The sequence below is a fragment of the Peromyscus leucopus genome, chromosome 16_21 (genome assembly GCF_004664715.2).
Source record: "Peromyscus leucopus breed LL Stock chromosome 16_21, UCI_PerLeu_2.1, whole genome shotgun sequence".
NCBI classification, from domain to species: Eukaryota; Metazoa; Chordata; class Mammalia; order Rodentia; family Cricetidae; genus Peromyscus; species Peromyscus leucopus.
The window spans coordinates 35,809,659-35,834,706 of NC_051084.1; the positions used below are offsets into that span (position 1 = coordinate 35,809,659).

Consider the following 25,048-nt stretch of genomic DNA (forward strand, 5'->3'; position numbering starts at 1 on the left):
ATAAATTGCAATACACTTATACATTGTAATACCCACACAGCAACGAGAAGCAACAATAGACATAAGGAGACAAAACACTGACCAAAATGGCCACTCACAAAGTAACATATGGCTACACTTAAAATTCTGAAAGTCAGCATCGTAATCTAAAGTGAGAGGAATAACCACCTGTAGTAGACAGCATCTAGGAGTGGAAAGACATGAGGACCTGCTGGAGTGCTGGGAATTCCTTTTTGTTGTGATCTAGGTAGTAAGAACAGTGTCTCCAGATATAAATTATCTATTGACCTGTACAATTACCATGTGCAGCCTTTGGGGCTGGGAAGAGAGCTGAACTGGTAACAAAAAACAACCGCTTGCTGCACGTTCGATCCCCAACACCCACACACAAAGCAAGGCTTGGCAGCAGCCACTTGTAATCCTGGAGCTTACTGGCCAGCTAGCCTAACTTAATGGACGAGCCCCAGGTCCCAGTGAGAGACCCTGTCTCCACCAACAAGGTGAATGGCTCCTGAGGAACAACATGCTAAGGTGACCTCTGGCTTCCACATACAGGAACTTCAAGCTCTTGGGGTGACACATGCCCATAACTGAGGGAGTGGGTGATATAAGAAGATGGTGAGCACAAGGCCAACCTGGGCTACATGGCCAGACTGTCTTCCTGGGGGGAAAAGAAAAGAAAGAGAGAGACTACTGGGGAGATATAATGAGGAAGAGGAAGAGAGGAGGGGAGGGGAGGGGAAGGGAGGGGAGGGGAGGGGAGGGGAGCGGAGGGGAGGGGAGGGGAGGGGAGGGGAGGGGAGGGAGTTCAGGTTTCTAAAGGCCCTTCACAAAGGTAATTAAAATTATAAGGACAGTACCAGGACAAAGGCGCTCTGGGCTAGGCGGAGCTGTAGCAGCACTGCTGCTGCCTGTGATTCTATCCTGTTACTAACAGGTCCACCCTGTCCATTCTCCATCTTCTGCTCAGACACTAACTCCTCTCTGGCTCCTGTGAAAATGAACCTGACTTCGGCATGCTAAGCATTCCTTCACCCTTGGTTCCTCCAGCAACCTGTTCTAGCTCTACCATGCTCCTCACAAGGCTGCCTCAATGAACCAAATTCACGAGGCTCCTTTGATCCTCTGGGGTGGGTCTGTTGGGGAACACCAACTTCAGCGGAAAAAGCAGAGGGTGGGAAAATAGTTTGTTTCCCTGGGTACTGGCCAGGCCTCCCAGTGGCTACAATCCTACAGGATACCTGGTGTCCCCTTCAGCTCAACTCCCCAGGTTCTAAAAATAAATACTCCTTGGCTATCTTCTCAGGCCTAAGAGAGACAAAGGCTCCCTATCTGCCAGTGCCTGGATGTCCGAAAGCACTCCCGGTTGTTTTTTTTGTTAGCTATGATTTTGGTCTCTGTTTTGTTCTGTTGACACTGTCTCACCAGGTGGTCCAGTTTGCCTGGAGCTCAGTGTTTTAACTCAGTCTGGTCTCCAGGAAAGAGCCTCCTGCCCCTGGAGATGACAGGTGGGATGTCTAGTCTTGGTTGTCAACCTGACTACATCTGGAATTAACTAAAAACCCAAGCATCTGGGCACACCTGTGAGGGAATTTTCTTGATCAAATCACGTGAGGTCAGGAGACCCACCCTAAATCTGGGCCACCCCTTCTCACGGCAGCCTATATAAAGGACACAGAAGCAAGAAGCTTTTGCTGTTCACTTGCTTGCCCTCATTCCCACTGGCAAGTTCATACATCCTGCCACTGAGGCACTCCTTCACTGGTATTAGAACCTATTTCTTTGGAACTCCAAGGTATACTGAAGACCAGCTGAGACACCCAGCTTCATGGACTGAACGACTATTGGATTCTTGGACTTTTTGTCAGGAGACAGCCATTGTTGGACTAGCTGGGTCACAGCCTGTAAGGCTCTCTAAACAAATCTCAGATAGATAGATAGATAGATAGATAGATAGATAGATAGATAGATGATAAGATAGACAGGCAGACAGATAAGATAGATAGATGATGGATGGATGGATGGATGGATGGATGGATGGATGGATGGATGGATGGATGGGTGGGTGGGTGGGTAGGTAGGTAGGTAGGTGGACGGACGGACGGACGGACGGACGGACGGACGGAAAGACAGACAGACAGACGAACGGACAGACATACATACATAGAGACTCATTCTATCGGTTCTGTTCCTCTAGAGAACCCTAACTAACATGTAACAACTACTCATGGCTCCCCTCTAGTTTTCTTTAAGCCTGCCCTGCCTTGGTGAGCAGTCCCTAAAACACTCCAAACACACAGCTGGAATATGCCAGATGACTGATGAGGCCATCCACTCTGGCCTTCACTGCTCCATTTACTGCAGGGGTTTTTCTCTCAGTAACTGGACTCTGTGTGTTTATACATGAAGACTGATTCACTGCAGATCAACTCTCCATGGAAAATTCTGGTTCTCAATTCTGCCACCTATGTATACAAATGTATTTAATATTAGAGTAATGTTTATTAATTCAGAAGGTAAATGTTACTTAAAATTACTAGCACACAGAATGCAAAGTTAAGCCAAATGTGGGATTTATAGCTTATCTATAATTCCCCTTTCCTTTATATTAGCGTTCTGCTTCATCCTAAGACAGCATCAAATATAGTATCCACCCTACAATTACCTCCGGGGTGCCCACACAATTTTAAATGTCCTGTCAGTCATATGAAATTTCCCTTTCTTCCAATTAATCCTACAATCAAGAAACCAGGCTCAAATAACAGGAAACAACTTTTAGTGTCAATCTCAATTTATTCTTAAATTCCACTTGAGATGCAGAAAGAAAGTATCTCGGAAAAATGGGAGTCAAAAGTCAGGGCTGGAGAGAGAACTCAGTAGTTAAGAGCACTGGTTGACTGTCCAGAAAACCCGGGTTCAATGACCAGCACCCACATGGCGGCTCACCATGTTACAGGAGATCTGATGCCTTCTTCTGGCCTGTGACACCTGTGACACTGCACACACACAGTGCCTACACATATTACAAACAAAACATCCAGACACATAAAATAAAAAATACAAGATATTTAAAATAATTTTTAAGAGTCAAAGATCATGGATCAAGTTCAAAGACCTGGAAAGATTTGATTTTTTTTTTTTAAACATGATGATTTGACAGATCAACATGGTGCTCTTGTGTTCTTTTCAGACCAGACAATCAATCAATCAAAAAAAAAAAAAAAAAAAAAAAACCACACATGATAGATATTTCACCTGCATGTATGTCTGTGTGTACCACTCGCATGCCTGGTTAGGAAGAGGCCAGAAGACACTGAATCCCCTAGAACTGGAATTATAGTTGTTAGCCACCACGTGGGAATCAAACCTGAGTCTTCCCGGAGGAATAGTTAGTGCTCTTGACCACTGAAGTCATCTCTCCAGCCCCAAGATTTTATTTTTGAACCAAAAATAAAAACTGAAGGAGGCCTGATTTCAAAGGGTGCTGCAAAAATGTTGACTAGGAAGGCGTTAATTTCTTCAGGATGTCGTTCTGCAGACAGGCACACTATATAGATTCATTTAGATATATCCCAAGATAACAAGGCTTGAGCCATGGGCAAAGTAGCTTAAGTAACACTGCAAGCATTCCCTACTCACAGGAAATAAAGCCTGTAGATAAGCAGTTAGCCATACTAGAGACCTCTGACTGGGGTTCTCAACCTCAGGACTGCAGACGCTCTACAACACAGCCCTTAGTTTGGGAGGTCATGGTCATTACTGGATACTTGATTTTATTCCTGGCTTTTATCTAGTAGATGTCAGTAACCAAGAAGGGTTTCCCAAGATCGTCAAAAGTCTCTCAGAAGCAAAACTGCCTAGGTTAAGAACTTACCTAAATAAACAATTATCAACAGGGTGGTAGTGGCACTCACTTTTAATACCAGCACCCGGGAGGCAGAGGCAGGTGGATCTTTGTGAGTTCGAGGCCAGCCAGGTCTACATAGTGAGTTCCAGGACAGCCAGGTCTACACAGAGAAACCCTGTCTCAGGGAGGGGGGCAAGGACTATTACTATCAAAATACGGCAAGCTTGTTTTACCTAGAATATCTAACAAACTTATTCTTCATCTTTGGACAAGAGAAAAGACAACTGTTACCGGGCTTTATGAAGTAAAATTTCCTTTTAAAACTCTTATATATTTGACAACTGACCAAGTGATACCATCGGGTGGAACTGGAACTGAAGAGAACATGGGTGAAGATGTTGCCCGAGTGAAGAAAGGCTGCTACAAAATTGCCTAACTCAAATTCCCTCTTGAGATGCTCTCTGCAGAGGAACATGCTCATTTATTCTCCCCAGGACATAGATGGAAAGTGTTACGGTCCCATGACATGTCACATGTGACTAAATGGAAAAAGGGCAGGTAAACCACCCTCACCAGACAGACAGAGCTGAAAACAGGAACACATGGAGCTCAAGCTCCTTGACGATACGCGGACTCTAGGTGGTCTTCACAGTTTCTCTCCAGCACACTGTACACACAGTGGCTTTCTGGCCTGTCACTCAATATCCCCTTTACAGTAATTACTTTGGCATCATACTTACAGGCACAAAGTTCAAAACCGCAATACCGTACCTGCTACATACAGGAAAACATGCAAGGCTTTATAATACATCAAGGACTGTCAGGAAAGATACTGGGAGACCAGAATCTTCTCCCCACGTGCACTTCCAAAGTGCCCCCAAATAATGCCAATTTCTGGTCTCCTCAAACCCTCTGCTGTCCGCCACAACGATCAACAAACCACTACCTCTCAGAAATTTGTTCCAAAGGCAGATTTACAAAGGTGAGAGGGAGGGATCTTCTGAAATCCTTTCACTGGAGGTAAAAGAACTCCACTACTTAACCACTGTGGAAGTCAGTGGAGGCTGAGTTTTTCATTTATTAAAATAGGGTGGCAGAATGTTTTTCAGAGGTTTTGGTAAAAAATTAATAAGTATATAGACTATCTCTTTCTGTATATAATACATTCCTTTTTTAAAAAATAATTTATGTATTTGTATTTTATGTGTATTGGTGTTTTGCCTACATGTATGTTTGTGTGAGGGTGTCAGATCCCCCAGAACTAGAGTTACATTTGTGAGCTGCCATGTTGGTGCTGAGATTTGAACCCAGGTCCTCTGGAAGAGCTGCCAGTGCTCTTAACCAGAGCCATCTATCCAACCCCTCTAATACATTCTTGATGTGAGTTATCTATTATTCCTTATTCCAGAATCCACTTTTACTGATTTCCTACATAGTGTTAATCTTATTCTGCTAGCATAAAGGATGACTATCTGGATTCATATACAATATTAAGCTCACCATATGACTTTTAAGATTGTTTTAGCCGGGCGGTGGTGGCCCACGCCTTTAATCCCAGCACTTGGGAGGCAGAGCCAGGTGGATATCTGTGAGTTCGAGGCCAGCCTGGGCTACAGAGTGAGTTCCAGGAAAGGCGCAAAGCTACACAGAGAAACCCTGTCTTGAACCCCCCCACCCCCAAAAAAAAGATTGTTTTAAATCAGGGCCTAGTGAGCTGGAGGATTCTAAGTTCAAAGCCTGACTGAGACATTTAGTAAGATCCTGTTTCAAAATTTAAAAAAAAAAAAAAAAAAAAAAAAAAACTAAAACTAAAAGAAGTGATGAGGTTTAAGCAGAGCACTTGCCTATCATATAAGACCCTGAAGCCATTTCTCTCTCTCTCCCTCCCTCTCTCTCTCTCTCTCTCTCACACACTTTTTTTTTTTTTTTTTTTTTGAGATTCTGAGAAATTTTCCTGTACTGAGGTTGGTTTTTGGTTTTTGTTTTTTTTTTTCCACTTTCTTAGATTCTTTCTTCCCAGGTGAAGTGTCTTGAACTCAGATCATAATAAAAATCACTGAAAATTTGATCTGTTGCTTTGTTTTGTTTTTTTAACCATTTAGCCCCAGGCAACAATACACTACAGTCTGGAAAGAGATGGCAACTTTTCTAGTGAAAGCATTTTATGCAACCTCTATGTTATCTTCAGAAAATGTGTCCAGATCCTTCTATCTATCCTTATTGCAATAAGCAGAACAAAGTCCCCATTATAGGGTGCCAGGAAGTCATCAATGGGTATGAGGACAGCTAAAGAAATAACTCAGAACAAAAAGGATTCCAAATATACTACATAAATGCAAGTCCTGCTCAGGTGTAAAAGTTCATTAACCCTCCCCTCGACCCCCAAATAAGCACACATCCTTACATGAAGAGATATTCTACTTCTGTATGGGAATTCATCATTTACATACACATCCAGATGTATTAGAGGAAAGAAAAGAAATTGCTCATTTGTTAGGAGCCAGTCTCCATTAACCATCCAATGTGCCAAGAGCAATCGTCTCTTGGTAATAATTGTTGCAAGGAGGAGGTGAAGGGGGATGGAGAGACTAGATTTCTTTTATTTAGTTTCCAACATTTCTAAACATAATTATCTTATAACAAAAATTTGAAGTTAATAAGGCTACTTATCACCTACTGGAAACTCATGAAATCTGGGACAAGAACCTATTTTAGATGAACTTTTCCTTAGGCTCTGAAGACAAAGCAAGCATTCCCCTCTCATCTGAACTACACCGAGTTCAAGGCCAGCTCCAGCTACATAAGGAGCTCACAGACAGCCTTGTCTACTGTCTCAAAAAGGGCCCAGCCTGATGGTGCACTTAGGAGGCTGAGGGATGACGGCTAGTTCAAGGCCATCCTAGGCTACATTGAGAGATTCTGCCTCAAAAACAAACAAGCTAGGCTTGTGGTTGCTCCTTTGTTTAATCCCAGCACTCAGGGGACAGAGACAGGCAAATCTCTTGGAATTCCAGGCCAGCCTGCTCTACATAGTAAGGTACAGCCTAGCCAGGACTACATAGGAGAGACCCTGTCTCCAAAAACCAACCAAGCAAAACCTAAAACCACAACAAAAAACCCAGCACTAGGAGGTAAAGGGAAGAAAATCACTAAAAGTCCAAGGCTAAGTTGTATATGCCACCCGAGTTGCAGGCCACCAGGGGTCACACAGCCAGACAGTTATTTCAGAAACAAAACAAAAGCAATTGCTCTAGTGGTTACAACGGGAAGAGCAGAAAACCATCTGCAAGGACTCTGTAAAGTATGCCCCAAGACTTTGTAAGTTCTACACATGCTGTATTCAGCCGTCTTCATCCTGATCACCAACTCCAGTTTTTAAAAAAAAAAAAAAGTGGCAGAGATGCTCAGCTTTTACCAAACATCAGAGGTGAAATCATGACTCAGATCCTTCTGACTAAGAGTTAAGGGACGAGGGTCTGCTAGGTCGGACTCACCAACTTCAGAAGGTCGGTACTAGGCATCTTGCTCTGCAGGAAGGAGTCTTCTCCGGACTCCGCTTTCTCAGCGTCTGAAAAAGGGGAAACGCATCTGTTTACTCCAAGGCTTGAAGGCGTCGTCGGCACACTGCTGGATCAGCTGCCTGGCTTGCTAGCTCCTGGGCTAGCTCCTGGGCAGGCTCGGGATTTCACGGGCCGGCTTATCCACACTCAAACTCGGGCCGAACCAGAACATCAGAACCCAGAAGAACCCAGCCGAGGAGTCCACGAGGGGGGGACACGCCCCTTCCCAGGCTGGGACACGAGATAGCTCGGTCCTCGGTCCCCGGGCCCCACGGCAAGCCAGACCCCGGGCTGCTCCAGCCCGCTCTGCCACCCCGCCCAGCCTCAGCCCGAGCTCGGCGCCCCGACTCTCCGCGCCACTGCTCAGCCGGGGCCTCCAACTCCCGCCCCTTAGCTCCCCTGAGCTCAGCACCCCACAGCCCGGGGCCCCGATCCCCTCAGCCCAGCTCCCCTTCAGCCCCCCTCCTCCCCGCTCAGCTCGCCCCTGCTCCTCTCGGCTCGCACCCCACCCTCCACCCCCGCGCTCCGCAGCTCGCCCCTGCTCCTCTAAGCTTGGTCCCCCTCCCCTCCTCTTCCCTGCCTTCAGCCCGGCCTGGCTCCCCGTCAGCCGCAGCCCCGTCCGGCCCGCCGCAGCGGCTCCACCTCCTGAGGCCGGGGACCCCGCGCCTTCTTCCCCGCAGAGTGGCTCAGCCTCGCCGCCGCACACCTCGCGCCTCCGCTCTGCAAGCGCCTGACCCGCGCGCCGGCCGCTGGACCCGAGTGCCCCCTTCCGCCGCCGGCGCAGAGATTGGAGTTGTGCCTCCGCCGGCCCCGCCCCTCCCGGAAATGGCCTTGGGGTACCCACCCGCCTTAAGGGAGCCCCGGGCGTGCGCGGCCACGCGGCTGCAGGGCGCGCGCACGTCCGTCCCCACCCCCCGACGCTGCGCGGAGCTGGCCCCCCTCCCATCCCACCCCCGCACTCCGCCCTACGGCGCGTGCGCGCCGCCTGCTGGCTGGGGAAAGGCGGCGTCTCGGGGTCTCGCCTAGAGCACATGTTTGGCCCTGGTGGGTTCCAACGTCTCCTTCAGGCTACCCTTTTATGTATTTGTCTTACATTGTTTTAGGATGCAGGATTTTTCTAAGTTGCCTAGGCTGGCCTTGAACTCTTTCTGTAGGGCAGGCAAGGCTTTGATCTAGGTATCCTCCTGCCTCAGCACAGCCTCCCAAGTAGCTAGGATGACATCTCTCTACCAATTCTTTGTTTTGAGACAAGTTCTGATGTAGGCCGTGCTGGCCTCAAACTGGTCATGGATCTGAGGGTAACTTTGAACTCTCAGTCTTCCTGCCTCCACCTCCCAAATGTTGAGAGTACAGACGTGGGACACTATGCTCAGCAGTTTGGGGGATGATTAGCGTTTATTTGATTGTTTGAGACAGAGGTCTCACTCTGTTGTGAAAGCTATAACCTGGCCTGGAACTTGAGTCAATCCTTCTGCCTCAGGCTCCCAAGTACAGACATTATAGGCATGAAAAGTTGGTTGTTTAAAAGAGTAGCTTGAAGGGACTGGTAAAAGTGAGCTCAGTGAGTTCCCAACACCCACTTTAGATGGCTCCCAAGCGCCTATAACTCCAGGTCCACACGGTCTGACATTCTCTTCTGGCCTCTGAGAACCATACATACACATTTGGCAAACAATTACACACACACACACACACACACACACACACACACACACACACACACATAAAAATAAAGCAGCTTGAACCTGGTGTGATGGTTCACTCCTGTAATTCCAGCATTCAAGAGGCTTGAGCAAGGACCATTTCTTCAAAGCAAGACTCCCACTGCCCCACCTCACTCCAGCCCCCACATACTGGACACAGCTGGTCACGTCCAGCCAGTGTCGGCCTGCAGACCAGACAGATCTAAGCCACCGCCTGACCTGGGTCTGCAAGGAAGGGCTTTGGGATTTTACTGAGTGTCTTAGCGTTACTATTGCTGTGATAAAAGACCATGACCAAAGAAACTTGGGGAGGAAAAGGATTTATTTGGCATAAAATTTCCACAGCACTGTTCATCATCAAAGGAAGTCAGGACAGGAACTCAAGTAGGGCGGAACCTGGAGGCAGGAGCTGATGGAGGCCATGGAGGAATGCTGCTTACTGGCATGCTCAGTTTACTTTCTTATGGAACCCAGGACAACCAGCCCAGGGATGGCACCACCCGCCATGGACTGGGCCCTCCCCCATCAATCATTACTTAAGAAAATGCCTGTAGCCCGGCTCTGATTTCATGGAGGTATTTCCTTTCCTTTTTCCTTTTTTTTTTTTTTTTTGTTGTTTTTTGTTTTTTGTTTTCTTTTGTTTTTTGAGACAGGGTTTCTCTGTATATCCCTGGCTGTCCTGGAACTTGCTCTATAGACCAGGCTGGCCTCAAACTCACAGAGATCCACCTGCCTCTGCCTCCCAAGTGCTGGGATTAAAGGCGTGTGCTGCCACCACCCGGGCATGGAGGCATTAGTCCCTCTTCTCAGGTGGTTAGCGTGGGTCAAGTTGGCATAAAACTATCCCGCGCACTGAGTAAGCAAGGGATTGACCCTTTGTCTCTTTTCTGTGTTAGACACCCAATTTCATCCCCTTGTGAATGATGATACCTTTTGTTGTTGTTAATTTTTTTTGTTTTGTTTTTGAGACAGGGTTTCCCTGTGTAGCCCTGGTTGTCCTGGAACTCATGCTGTAGACCAGGCTGGCCTCGAACTCACAGAGGTCCGCCTGCCTCTGCCTCCTGAGTGCTGGGATTAAAGGTATGCGCCACCACCGCCCAGCGTGAATGGTGATATTTAAAGGAGAGTGTCGTTAGCAGCAACATCCTTATCTCCAGCTGGTGTGTCTAGGATGGAACACTCCGCCCCCTCTGCACCCCAGGGCAGCACCTCCCAGTCTCCCTCTCACAGCAGTGAAGACCCTGAAGAAGTCTGGCAAGTTGTGTAGATCTTTCCTCACCCTTCCACAACCAAAAGTCCCAGGCATCTCTCTCTGCCATCCAGATCCCCTGGGTCAGCCCCTGATGCCCACATACCCTTGCCGCTCTTTAGTGTTTTCTCGGGGCTGTGAGGTCGAATGGTGTCGGCACCCCTTCCAACGCCTGCTCTTCGAGAGTTACTTCAGGCTGGCCGTGCATCCTCCCTATCCCCTGGTTGGTTGGTTGGTTGGTCGGTTTTTACTTCTCCAGGTCAGAGGTTCTGCCCCCAGCCATCTCCTTACCTGCCATCTGTACGTGTAGAACTGCTTAGTACTTCAGATAGCCCCTCTGTGTGTGTCCATGTGTGTGGCTGTACTCATACCATGTACTCATACCATGCATGAGGACAGAGGCCTGAGGATGATGTGTGGACAATCATGACCCCACGATCGACCTCTTTGAGCCCCCCTGCCGCCACCCCGACATTAGTGAGCATGGCTATGCCCAGCCTTTTGCATGGCGCTGCACCTGCTAAGCCATCTTCTAGCCCTCACCCTTGAATCTAGAATTCACGTTTCCAGGTGACGGGAGGGCAATGTCTGGTTTCCCACTCCCCACTCTCTATGCATCTGATTCTTCACAGAAATACAAACCAAGTCAACCATTTGGACTGATCTTTTCTTTTGGCAAGAACTATGCTAAGCGTCTCCGTGTGCACGCTCATTTTCTGTCCTGGCTTGTCCCAGATCCCTTGACTTTCAACCCCTCCCTGGCGGCTGACAAGCAAGGGCACAGAGACCAGAAAAGATGACATCTTCCAAAGACACATGAGGGGAAATGGAGTTTGGCTGCCAAGCCAAGGCTTCAGGCTTCAAATGAACCAGGGGGAGACTTGTTGGTTATTCATATTTATTATTTAGAAACAAGGGGTGAGAGGGGCCTTCGGCTATCTGTCTGATGGACTCCAGAGAGAACACACACAGCACACTGGGCTGGAGAGCGTGCAACTCCTGGCATTTCTCAGCAGAGTCGAGACTACAACACAGGTCTAGGCTTGCAGGCTTGTGCCTGCACAGTCCCTGCTGGGCCCCTAAGGTGGCTTGCCCACCTCCACCCCCGTGTGTGTGTGTGTGTGTGTGTGTGTGTGTGTGTGAGAGAGAGAGAGAGAGAGAGAGAGAGGAGAGAGAGAGAGAGAGAGAGAGAGAGAGAGAGAGAGAGAGAGAGAGAGAGGGGTTGGGGGTGGGATGGGATGGGGGAAAGACTAATCGAAACCTAAAGCTCTGGGACCCTCCTCCTCCCACCCAGTCCTTCAATCTGTAAATAGCATCAGGAGAGCTCGGCTGGCTGGTGTGAGGGAGACGTCGGACTGCCCAAATTGTCATTTCCCAAGAACAGCTTTGCCATCATCCGGGAACTTGTTAGAAACTCGGGGGTTTTAGAGCCCCCACTCAGGCCTGAATCAGTACCTACCCTTTAGCAAGCTCCCCAGGCGGTCTGTACATAACAAGATCTGAGAAAAACCAACTCATACTGCCCACCCCTCACCCTGTTTGCAGAGATAACTGGTCTTCTTATGATGACGCACTTGTTTGCAATTGTTTATGGAGGTCGATGTGTGTGAAGGGGGAACTAAGGTCCCCAAACTGTCCTTTGATACCCTTGGTGCCTCCCTAGATAACAGGGACTGAGAGGGACTAAAGGCAGCTGGGAACCAGTGAGGAGCTGAACATCCTCCTGGTGCCGAGAGGGTTTGGGGAAGGAAGAGGCCCAGGAAAATCTGGGATTTTCCTGCATGGCGTCTTCAGTGTAGGCTGGGAGGATCTCATGGCAGAGCCTGCACCTACCAGTTGCGAAAAGCACTACCAGCACATCTGGTTCTGCTTACAATGTTAGCCACCCATGGCCTAGTAAGTGGTGTCTCCTCCATATATAGGCACACATCCCCTCCCCCACACACTACTTCCTCTTCTCCTCCTCCTCTTCCTCCTCCTCCTTCTTTTTTCCTCTTTTTGGTTTTTCGAGACAGGGTCTCTCTGTGTAGCTCTGGATGTCCTGGAATTTGCTCTGTAGACCAGTCTGGCCTTGAACTCACAGAGATCCACCTACCTCTGCCTCTTGACTGCTAGGACCACCGCCCAGTACACTTTTTCTTCTTGATGGGGTCTCACTGTGTAGCCCTGGATGGTCTGGGACTTGCTATGTAGTAACCAGGCTGGTTTCAAACTTCTCTCCCAAGTGCTGGAGTTAATACTTCTTGCTCAACTGGGGAGCTTTTGGGGTGTGTGTGTGTGTGTGTGTGTGTGTGTGTGTGTGTGTGTGTGTGTTCAGGGCTGTGGGGAGATCTGAGATTTGTGGCTTCTGAGACCCTGCTGAAAAGGAATCTGGGAAGGTAGAAATACCTTGACAGCAGGCAGATATACAGGAGAAAAGCCACATGATTGTATCATGGGATTCCAAGCAGGATCCCCCCAAATATGAGCCTTGAACAAATCAAGAAAGTAACCCACAGAATCCAACAAAGAATTCGTAAGCAGCTAGGCATGGTGGCACATGCCTTTAATACCAGCACTGGGGAGGCAGAGGCAAGCAGAACTCTGTGAGTTCAAAGCTAGCCTAGTCTACATACTGAGTTCCAGGACAGCTGGGAATACATACAGAAATCACCTTAAAAAAAAAAAAAAAAAAAGGTTCATAAGCCCATCACACCTAGACAGGGGCCAGAATCAGGCATACAGCTCCAGCAGCAGGCTGGGGTCATTACCACCTTTAGAGCCACAGAAATGTGTGTCACTGCACTCGAGTGGCCCCTGTTCTCTCCAGGGTCATGTCTTGGGTACCAGTCCCCAAAGTCACTGTGACCAACCCATCGCAAAACTGAGGCCGATTTTCCAAGGAGGTCCCACCCTTCCCAAAGATGCCGACTATGGACAAAAGATCAAAAAACAGTGCCTTTATCAAAAGCCAAACAAACAGGAACTTCCTTTGGTAGAAGGAAGCCCGTGGGACCAACAACAAAACAGCTTTACAGACAGATGAGCCGTCCTCCAGACATACCATGAGGTCGGCAGCCAGCCCCTCCCCCACCCCTTACCCTAGTACAGAGATTTTAAGACTTCCCAATAATTAGAATAATTTGAACAATAAAAGGCATTCAGGTTAAACTGCATGTCGTGGCCTGACACACGGCTTAAATAGCTTTACAGATCTCACTTTGGATGTTTGTGCTCTTACCCAGCATCCTCCTCTGCCAACACACAAGTTCCTTTTTTCCTCATGGCCGGCCAGCCAGCCAGGTGGATGTGAGGGGTGGATGCAGTGTTTGTTGCCAATGGGTTCACTATTCTTTGAGATGAAAGGGGAAGCGCCGCCCTTTAAACTCTGTCCAGCGTCTTTGCGTGTGACAAAGTTATAGAGCGGGATCCAGTGAGATGGCTCAGAAAGGAAAGACCCTTGCTGCCAAGCCTAATGTCCTGAGTTCGATCCCTGAAATAATCCACTTGGTAGAAAGAGAGAACCGACTTCACAATTTCTTCTCTGAACACACACACACACACACACACACACACACACCACACACCACACACACACACAGATGCAATGCTATGGGCCTCATCCAACTCGCCTGCTTATTTCATTTGTTTTCACCGTTTTCCAGACAGGGTCTTGTTGTTCGAATGTTAAATGTTCTTATAATAAAAAACCCAGAGCCAGATGTCATGTGAAAGTTGGAAGACCAGAGAAGCGGAGCAGCCACAGCCGACCTCACCTCACCAACTCCACGAATCCTCACGTGAAAGGGTCTCAGCTGAACTGCTTTAGTTCATTTCCTCACATCTTACATACCTTTCTCCGCCCAGCCATCACTTCCTGGGATTAAAGGCATGTGTGCTTCCGGGTACTGGAATTAAAGGTGTGTGCCACCACTGCCTGGCTGTTTCCAGTGTGGCCTTGAACTCACAGAGATCCAGATCTCTGCCTCCTGAGTGATAGGATTGAGGGTGTGTGCCACCATGTCTAATCTAGTGGTTGGCCCTTTCCTTTGATCCTCAGACAAGTTTATTAGGGTACACAGTATATCACCACAGGGTCTCATCTATCCCAAGCTGGCTTCAAACTCACTAGGTGGTCAAGGATGACCTTGAACTGATCTCTCCCTCCTTTCCCCTCCCAAGTGCTGGCATTATAGGTGTTGGACACCAGGCTCAGTTATATAGTGCTAAGAATCGCACCCAAGGCACAAGCATTCTGCCAACTGAGCTATATTCCCAAGCTGTTTACTTTAGTTTTAGGGTGTGTGTGTCTTTGTTTTGCTTTTGTAGATAGGGTCACATGTTGTCCAGGCTGGTCTTAAATTCTCTATGTAGCTGAGGATGGCCTTAAATTCTTGATCCTCCTGCCTCCCACTCCAGAGTGCTGGAGTCACATATGCGTAGCATCATGTCTGATTCCATGGCGTCTTTGGAAAGCATTGAGTTTTTCTCTTTGTTTCTATCTTATCAGAGTTTTTTTCTCAGCAATGCAGGGGTTGTCCAATAGGTCCGATGGAGTGAGAAGCAGGCAAGTTGTTCTGTCTGAGCTGGGCTTCCATGACTCTCAAATGAGAGTGTAGAACATCGCTCTCAGGGCTATTGTCACAGCTGTGCACAGCACCCACACTGGGCCTGTCTCTCCAGGTGACATTTACGCATTGTCACTCCACCTGCTTCCGCCACAGCCAGGTCCCTGTCAGAGTTCTAGGATGAGCTAAGCTCGGTCCAGCTTGCTGTGTTAGGTCTGACCTTCATTCCTTCCGGACCTTATCTCAGCAAGCTGACTGGTCCCTCCCACCAGCCCCCCTCTGGGCCTTGGGAGGCTTGTCTGAGGACAGGTTTGCCTACAGGTTTTGCTCCTCACAGATTAGTAAGTCCCTAACCCTATGGGATCCGATACTTTCAATTTTCTAACTCCAAAGGCACATTAAAAATGTTTTGTGCTTATGGATACATTTTTGCAGGGGAAGTTGCATGCCGTGATTGTGTGTGTGTGTGTGTGTGTGTGTGTGTGTGTAGTACAGGGGACAACTTCCAGGAATAAGTTCTCCCCTTCCACTTAAGTGTGTCCCAAGTATTGAACTCGGGCAGTGGGCACCCTTAACTGCTGAGCCATCTCACCAGCCCCTCAGAATCAACTTCCTACTAACCTCAGAGGAAAGGATCCTGTGTCAACCTCCTGAAGGTTCAATGATTGACCTATGAAATGAGCTGATGGTAGGCAGACGAACAGGAGAGAAACCATACGATTACACCATGGGATCCCAAGCAGAAGCCCCACAAATATAAGCCTTGAAGGGATATGGATGATTGGCATTGGCCTAGCATCCTGAGCTACAGAGAGGAACGGAAGCTTTGGGTGTCTGCTGAAGGTGTTGGGGCAATGCTTGTTAAGGCAGAAGTCAGGGAACGCGGTCAAGGAAGGCTGTCTTGGGAAGCACCTAAAAGGTCCTGCAGGTAATAAAAGTTGCCTGGGGTGGCCATTTAGAACAGGTAAAGAAGCCTGTGACACTAACCTCCAGTCTCTCCCCCATCCTGGTAATCTGCCCTAGGTGCTGAGGTTGCTGGGGAGGGAGAAGCATGTGACAGTTGAGTCTTTCCTTGGATCTCCAGGAAGATAAGGAACCTTCAGGGAAAGCCCCTCCCTGTACTTCTGAAGAGAAGGAGGTTTGGAGGCGGGAGCAGGAGGTCAGAAGCGTGTTGGTTCTTTTGTTCAAAGTACTCAGTGCGCCAAAGCAATAAAAGCCACAGGAGGCTTGTCACAGAACCCATACCACACTCCCGGAGGGGAGAGCCACACATGCAGGCCAGACAGAGGTGGTGTCTTGGTGACTCAGTTACTATGTGAGTTGTCTTGTCATAGGACATGTCATTTTCCACCACTCCAGAACAGACAATTCCTTGGGCTGGAGAAAGGACTTAGCTCAGTGGCTAAGAGCACTTGCTGCTCTTCCAGAGGACAGGAGTTGGAGCTCCAGCATCCATGTCAGACAGACAACTCACAACTGTAACTCCAACTCCAGCAGATCGGATGCCCTCTTCTGGCTTTTGCAAGCACCTACATGCACCTTTGTGTATATATATACACAACACACACACACAAACACACAAGTAAATCTTTGAAAAATAAGAGTTGAGAAAATTTCAAACACCAGCTTGCAACACTGTAATTGTATCCCATCCTGGAAGAGTAAAGAATCAAACCAGCCCCCGCTCCCCCAAAAAGTAAAATACCACTGCTGAGCGTGATATTATACCCTTGTAATCTCAGCACTTAGGAGGTTGAGGCAGGAGGCTCACAAGTTTGAGGCCCATCTTGGCTACATAGTAAGTTCCAAGCCAGCCTGAACTGCACATTATGGACTGTTTCAAAAAAAAAAAAAATCAACAACAATGAACAGGAACAGAGCACTGCTTTTCATATGTGAAGTGAAGCTTAAATTTGGATCCTGTGCCTTAGAATGGTCTGGCAGAATGAATGATGCATAGGTCTTCAGCATGAGGGGCTGTGTTCTGTGACTGAGCTCCAAAGGAACCACTTCTGTAATTGTAATCACAAGTTTTCTCATTTCCAGGGTGCTAAAGAGGAAGCCTACATGTCTGTCTGTACACCATGTGTGTGCACTGCCCGCAGAAGCCAAAACAGAGCATCTGATCCCCTGGAACTGGAGTTACAGGTGACCGTTGTTGGGAAGCGCCGCTCGGCCACACCCCCATTCCAGACCCCGCCCCTCAGGAAGCACACCAAGAGGCCGCTCTTCCCCCAGACCTCCTCAAGACCACCTCTACAGGGTATTTAAGGTCCAGCCCATAGACTTGCCTGATGGTTTCCCCTCTTCCCCTGAAACCACCGGGGAATGCTTTGCTCAGATTAAAACTTGGACTTGAATTCGGCCTGATCTGGTTTATTGCATCAGCGGAGTATGGAAGCCAAAGAGCTTTTCAAAGTCCACGCGTTGAGATTCTCCTACAAATAGCGTGCATGGAGACTGGAACCCTTGGCCATGCGCATTTGGCCCACTTCTGAGTAAAAGCTGGTAAATTTGACTCTCTCTCTTCCTGGGCCTTGGTCCTACAGCTAGCCGAGACTGAACTCAGGATTCCAGATACTTAACCTCAGAACCCGGGCCCAGAAAATAGTTGTTTCTTGTGTTTCTCTTTGAGAATATGTGCGATATGGCTTTACATGTACCGCTTACCCTCTGTCTAAATTTCCTCATCTCCAAACTGAGTGTGCTGGTGTAAGCCTGTAATCGGAGCATTTGGAAAACTGAGGCAGGAGGATCTCCCATTGAAGGCTTGAGTGGCACTGTGAGACCCTGTCTTACTCTTTCCACCCCCACTAAGCAAAACTAAGTATCATAATGATTGTGTAGAGAGGAGGAACTACTCTCCATGTCTGTGGTCTAGAATTCTCTACGGCCTACTTGGGTTTCACTTCCCAGAGCTCTCTGTTGGGTAACTCCAGGGCGCTAGGAAGGGCTGTCGGTCATGCAGTCATTTGTGGGAGAAGCATTTGTCCTGGTCCTGCTGGGAGGATGAGCAATAAGGCCAGATGCCCTGGGAGGCCAGGCTGGCTCCCTGCCTTGTTAGCACAGACAGCCTCGGGTAATCTAAATCCTGGGTAAACAGAGGACCAGTAAAGTCATTGCAAACCTAGGCACACAGTTCCTCCTGGTATGCCCCTGTAGGACCAGTTTCCAGGGTGACTCAGAGGGGCTGGACTCAGGGAGAGCAAGGCTGGACCCAAGTCTCCAGTTCAGAGGTCAGAGTCTGCAGTCACCCATCATATGCGGTGATGAAAAGTCTTTTATCGTCTTTGAAGACTGAACACAAAGGCTGAGAGTATTTGGGTGGAGGTGGAGGGACCAAAGCAAGTTCAAGGCCAGCCTGGTCTGGGCAGCAAGTTCCAGGCTAGCCAGGGCTCCATAGTGAGACCCTGTCTGTAAAACAATAAAAGGCCAGGCAGCGGTGGTGGCACACACCTTTAATCCCAGCACTCAGGAGGTAGAGGCAGGAAGATTTTTGTGTGTTCGAGGCCAGCCTGAGCTACAGAGCTAGTTCCAGGGCAGCCAGGGCTACACAAAGAAACTCTGTCTTGGAAAAAATAAGAAATAAAATTTTTAAAAAATGCCTGGGAAGATGGCTCAGTGGGTAAAGTACTTATCATGAAAACATGAGGGCCTGACTCTTAGAGCCCCCAGAATACCTATAAAAACGCTGGACACATAGCCAGGTGGTGGTGCACGCCTTTAATCTCAGCACTTGGGAGGCAGAGCCAGGCAGATCTCTGTGAGTTTGAGGCCAGCCTGGTCTACAGAGCAAGATCCAGGAAAGGCATCAAAACTATACAGAGAAACCCTGTCTCGAAAAACCAAAACCAGAAACAAAACAAAACAACAACAACAACAACAACAACAACAAAAAACCACTGGACACAGACCAGAGAGATGATGTGAGCTTGAGAGTACCTGATGCTCTTCCAGAGGACCCAGGGTCGATCTCCAGCACCTGCATGGCAGCTCACAACCACTCCCAACTCCAGGTCTAGGGGATGCAACACTCTCTGCTGGCCTCCATAGAGGACAAGCATTCATACGGTACACAGACACATAGGCAGCCAAAACATCCGTACACAATTTTTTTTTATATAAATTAAAAACTAAAAAAAAAAAAAAAGCTGGACACAGTAGTGCATGCCTATAATCCTCTACTAGGGGGAGGGGCCAAGACAGAGGATTCCTGAACCTTACTGGCCAGCTGGTCTGGGTGAATCAATGAGCTCCAGGTTCAATAAGAGACCCTACCTCAAAGAATAAGGTGGAGAACAATTGAGGAAGACACTCAAGGTTGACCCCTGGTCTCTACATGAACACACACACACACACACACACACACACACACACACACACACACACACATGCCCCACAAAACTGAATGTGAAGAATTTTCTCCAGAGGGTTTTTGTTGTTGTTGTTTTTTGTTTTGTTTTAAGTCTAAAGTGAGTTCCTTTCCTTGTTGAGTGGCATTGACCTAAACAGAGCGATCCTAGACAGTCTCGACTGAGCCCACAGACCTGAGCATTAGCCAGGCAGAGGCAGGCAGGAGAGGCTCTGGCTGAGCAAAGTGCACTTGTTCGGCCACTGGTAGGGGCAGAAAAGCCAGTGTGGCCAGAGACAAGACCAAAGGAGGGTCTGGCGTGCCGGTCAGCAGCTACAGATGTATAGGGCCATGTATGGTCAATGTGCCTGCCTTCAGCTGCCCCAGGTAGGCCACATAACCTGCCATCTGGGAATGTAGGCCATAGGCTCCATCATCCACTCATTCAACTATTAAAATGCTAGGCATAGTGCCTTGGGTGTGGAGTATCTCACTGAGCAAAACAGTGATCCTGATCTCGTGGGAGGGGACAGATAAGCATAATAAACAAGTGTTTCTAGGATGCCTTAGAGGGTGCTGGGGCCCTGGGAAAGACAGCAGTGAGGTAGAGTACTGGAATAGAGAGAGTGGAGCTTAATGAAAGAGGTCTCCGACCCGCAACTTTAACAGTTTCCAAGGCAAAACAAAAACCCTTTTTCCCTCCATAAATTCTCTCAGTTTCATTTCCTAATCTATATCATTTATCTTGAGATAATTATCATTTTATTTTATTATTTTATTTTTGGCAGTGCTGACAATCCAGTCCAAAGCCTCACACATGATAGGCAAGTGCTGTACCAGTCAGGTCAGGCCTGTGCAGCAAGCTCTTTACCAGCTGGGCTATCTCCGCATCCCTAATGGGCTATGCCTGTAACTTATGCAGCAGAAGTGGGGCATCTCCCTTAACCATCAGATTTGGGGTTTTATGGTTTCTCATAAGTCAGCACAATAGTACCCAACAGGGTGGCATCTGGGCTGAGACCATGACCATCTCTGTCAGGGATGAATTATGGCCCTGACAATCCCTGGGTGGGACACCTAATTCTCAGGTCCCCAGAGTGTAACTACCGGAATGAAATCATGGGGCTGGAGAGATGGCTCAGTGGTTAAGAGCACTGATTGCTCTTCCAGAGGGCCTGGGATCAATTGCCAACACCCACATGGCGGCTCACAACTGTCTGTAACTTTAGTTCTAGGGGATCTGACACCCTCACACAGACATACATGCAGGCAAAACACCAGTGCACATAAAAAATAATAAATAAATAAGTAAAAGAAAAAGTGAAATCATTGTAGAGATAATTGTAGTCCCAGGACAGGCTGGGTGCCTGGCTCCAAATGTCTGGTATCCTTAGAAAAGGGTAACTGTAGACAGCAAGATGACTCAGTGGTAAAGACACTTGTTACTCAAGTCTGATGGACTGAGTCTGATACCTCAGAGTCCGTGTAAAGGTAAGAGGATAGACCCGACTCTTTGAAGTCGTCCTCTGACTACATGTACCCTATCCCCTAACTAACACACACACACACACACATCATGCATGTGCACACACAATAATCCTGTGTGTGTGTGTGTGAGTGAGAGAGAGAGAGAGAGAGAGAGAGAGAGAGAGAGAGAGAGATTCTCTGTGTAGCCCTGGCTGTCCTGGAACTCTCTGTGTAGACCAGGCTAGCCTTGAACTCACAGAGATCTGCCTTCTGAGTGCCGGGATCAAAGGCACACACCACCATGCCAGGCAATAATTTTTTTTTGAAAGAAAAATTTAAAAAGGAGAAATTTGGACGGATGTGGAATGCAAGTGATGACTTTCACCAGCCAATCATCAGGAGGAAAGAAGAGACAGCCTTCGGAAGTACCCACCTTTCCCAGCAGCTTGGCCTCAGACCTCTAGCCTCAAGAACTGTGAGACAATAAATTTCTGTTATTCACAGCGGCATTTTATCCTAACACCCTACTTAGCAAACGAATAGACCTAGATATTCAGGTTGTCCAACTTAACATGCCCTGCATGTTTAGAGGTGCATGCCTCCCAAAGATCAGGTGTTGTAAATGTCCTCAATGAAAGTATTGGGGAGGGGGCGGGGGGAGGGTTTAAGAAGTGCTGACCTCTTGACTGAATTCCTAATGTCAGTAGCATCAAGTTCCGCCTCCTCCTGCTCTCTCTGTCTCTCTCTGCCCTTCCGCTGGGGTATGGCAGCATCAGAAGGCCCTCAGTAGATGCTGGCCCCTGGATCTTGGACTTCCAGCCTCCAGGGTCATGAGCCAATCCATTTCTGATTGTTATAAGTTTCCCAGCCTGTGGGGGTACTGTCAAGGCAGCAGATGGGACAAGACGACCCTCAAGAGGCTGGCAGAGGAGACAGGACAAGTACCAGGGCCATTCTCGGCACAAAATGGCCTCTTGTTCCCGTTGAGTATCAGTGCGGACACTGGGTGGGGAGGTGTTCAGAGCCCTGCTGTAACCACTGCCTACCTGCTTCCTGGTGGACAAACAGCCTGAAGCTAGCTAGCCTTTGCGGGTCAGCTTGAAGGGACTGCTATTCTCAACTACTGAGTATAAACAGGAAGCAGTGTTACAAGGGACACTGAGAGAAAACTACTTGCTCAGACATATTTTAAAGGTCCACTCATTGGAGCATTTTAAATGTCGGTCATGTCTACAGGCTGTCTACTCAGACATCTAGCATTCCTCACTATTATACCATCTTAGAGTCAGTTTAAACCGGTTTCTTTTATGAAACCACACAAGTCCCTCCCACACACACACAAAAAAATCACCCCAGTCCTTTCAAACGAACTGTTTATAGCAACAAAGCCTTCCTGCTGACCCCAGGGAAGCTGTACAGTTTCTGGTTGAGATGAGAAGGCCCTGTGGGAATTGCCCAATGTCTCTGGACGCAACATTACAACCGTAAAAACAAACCACAGCCCAAGGCCTGTTGGCAGAGAATCAGTCACAGGACATGCATCAGTGAGGGTCAACAGAGGTGGCCTGGGCCTCCCCCCAGGTCACGTGCAAAGCTCTTGGCTGGTAAGAACTCAGTACATGGTACGCCAGGGCAGTAATCGTCTGCTAGAAGGTGGTACGGGTCTACCAGTTAAGCCCACCATATCTGGAGAAGACACCCAAAAGAAAAACACAATCCAGAGCCTGGTTGACGGAAGCCGTTCTTGGACTTAGTACTTAAGGCCCTTATAATCGGCCTCTGCCTCAGTTTACCTTCTTGCCGATGTCCTCCTCACCCTCAGGCTGCACCCCTCCATGTATGTCTATGCACTACTATGTGAAACACTTGTGGAGGTCAGAGGAAGCTGCCGGGTCTCCTGGGACTGGAGGTACAGACGTTTGTGCGCCACCGCGTGAGTGCTAGGAACTCAACCCGGGTCCTCTGCTAGTGTAGCCGGTGTTCTTAATCACCGAGCATCTCTCCTGCCCATTAAATCCTTCACCTTTGTAGACTCTTTAGCCTGTTTTACGATGTAGCTCATAAATGATTCTGGAGCTATCCTGGAGAGGGGGTGGGCATAAGAACCAATTTCAAATATCTCAAGGGTGATTACAGAATTAAAAAAAAAAAGACTTATGCATTGGAAGTCTCTAGAAAAACATTTCAGCTAGTATTAAGAACTTTCCAGTCAACAGCATTACACCATAAACTTCTAGGCAAGCTTGGGCAGTACAGAGTTACTAAAGACTATATGAGATCATCGAGAATCAGGCAGGGATCCAGGCAAAGAAGTAGATAAATGGATTGGATAAATACCTGAAACTGATTGATTGAACTGACTGAACGATTGATTGATTGATTCATCCGCTCATTCTTTCATGTGATGATACTGAGCGCCAGGTGCTGTAGCAGGAACTTGAAAGATGAGTGCAGAACAAAGACACCCACGTAGCTACCACACCTATCAAGGTCCCATGCTGGGGGACAAACAAGACAGAGGGAGCCTTTCACTTCCTGGTGCTTACACGCTTGCAGAGAAGAGGTGCATATAATGATGAGGACCACTGGGCACTAAGAAAAATATGAGCAGAGAACCAGGGTGAAGGCCAGAGAAAAGACGTTTCAGTTGAAAAGGAAGCCTGTTCGTGCCTGACCTTGGACTTTCTAGAGAGTTCAGGTGTCTTCTGTCTCCTGTGCCTGCTCCTCCAGTTCATTGACTCTTCTCCGAGTTGGCTTAGACTAGGCCACAGATGTCAGCCCCAGGGCTGAGCGTCCTGTTCAGATGACAGGTAACCAAGCTGGTCAGCCCAGAGGTGACAGGTGGGCTGCGGCCACACGCCCCTCTTTCTTCCCGACTCCACTGAAAGGCTATCACAGACCTCAGGATGAAAAGGCACAGGTAACGTGCCAGGGCATGCGCCAAGAGTCAGGCACAGACTCAAGATCTCAGAGCAGCCAGCCCTCACCAGAGCAATTCAGTGACAGTGGCCAGAATCCAGATGAAGCAGAAAGCACACAGCCTGGGAGACAAGGGTGGGTACAGTCAGGTCAGGCCTGCGCAGCAAGCTCTTTACCAGCTGGGCTATCTCCACATCCCTAATGGGCTATGCCTGTAACTTATGCAGCAAAAGTGGGGCATCTCCCTTAACCATCAGATTTGGGGTTTTATGGTTTCTCATAAGTCAGCACAATAGTACCCAACAGGGTGGTATCTGGGCTGAGACCATGACCATCTCTGTCAGGGATGAATTATGGCCCTGACAATCCATGGGTGGAACACCTAATTCTCAGTTTCCCAAATTGTAACTACCGGAATGAAATCATGGGGCTGGAGAGATGGCTCAGTGGTTAAGAGCACTGATTGCTCTTCCAGAGGACCCAGGATCAATTGCCAACACCCACATGGCAGCTCACAACTGTCTGTAACTCCAGTTTTAGGGGATCTGACACCCTCACACAGACATGCATGCAGGCAAAACACCAATGCACATAAAAAATAATAAATTTAAAAAAAAAAGAAAAGAGAAAAATAAAATGAAATCATTGTAGACATAGCTGTAGTCCCAGGACAGGCTGGGTGCCTAGCCCCAAATGTCTGGTATCCTTAGAAAAGGGTAACTGTGGACAGTAAGATGGCTCAGTGGTAAAGACACTTGTTATTCAAGTCTGATGGACTGAGTCTGATACCTCAGAGTCCGTGTAAAGGTAAAAGGATGGACCCGACTCTTTGAAGTCGTCCTCTGACTACATATCCCCTAACACACACACACACACACACACACACACACACACACACACCATGCATGTGCACACACACTCATAGAGAATAACATCAAAATACAGCAGCCATTCTCCAAATATCGGCTTCTTTTTTATAAACAGTAGGCTGGGCCTTGGCTTGGCTGATCATATGGATGTGGTCTTATACAATCATCCAACAGCCCCACAGGATGAGCAGAATCATTGTCTTTCTTTTGCAGCTGAAGAAACAGAGGCCCAGAAGCTGCCAAAGTGTATCCATAGCTACAGAGGGACAGAATGGTGACCCGGGTGTCTCTGAAGCCGGAGTTTCCCATCTGTTCTGTGGACCCTCTTGTGGAGTTTAAGGAGAGCCCACTAAAGCATAATGAGTCAAAGTGAGCTTCCCTCTCCGAGTTCCCAAAACAGGTAAGCCCTCACTAGTGTACAGCGTAGCCAGAGAAGAGTCCAATGTATGAGTTTACTGCAAGAACACAGAGATAAACAAAGGAGGAAAGAGACTGTTCATATCGCAGAGAGGTAGTTAAATCTATATTTCCATATC

The 25,048-nt window shown here is 48.1% G+C and overlaps 1 protein-coding gene across 4 annotated transcripts in view; it reads right to left on the minus strand.

Moving 5' to 3' along the window:
* The window catches only part of Sgpl1 (sphingosine-1-phosphate lyase 1), a 53,405-nt gene extending 45,123 nt beyond the window's left edge, over positions 1–8,282 (minus strand). The window contains exons 1-2 of one of the 4 annotated variants that reach the window (XM_037200140.1): positions 8,114–8,282; positions 7,342–7,415 (exon numbers count right to left, since the gene is read on the minus strand). In XM_037200140.1, the coding sequence (XP_037056035.1) occupies positions 7,342–7,368 (27 nt within the window). In that variant the 5' untranslated portion in view covers positions 7,369–7,415; positions 8,114–8,282. Of the gene's footprint in view, positions 1–7,341; positions 7,420–7,987 lie in introns of all 4 variants that reach the window. The other 3 variants (XM_028886164.2, XM_037200141.1, XM_028886165.2) reach the window with 3 other exon arrangements.
* Between the last annotated feature and the right edge of the window lie 16,766 nt (positions 8,283–25,048).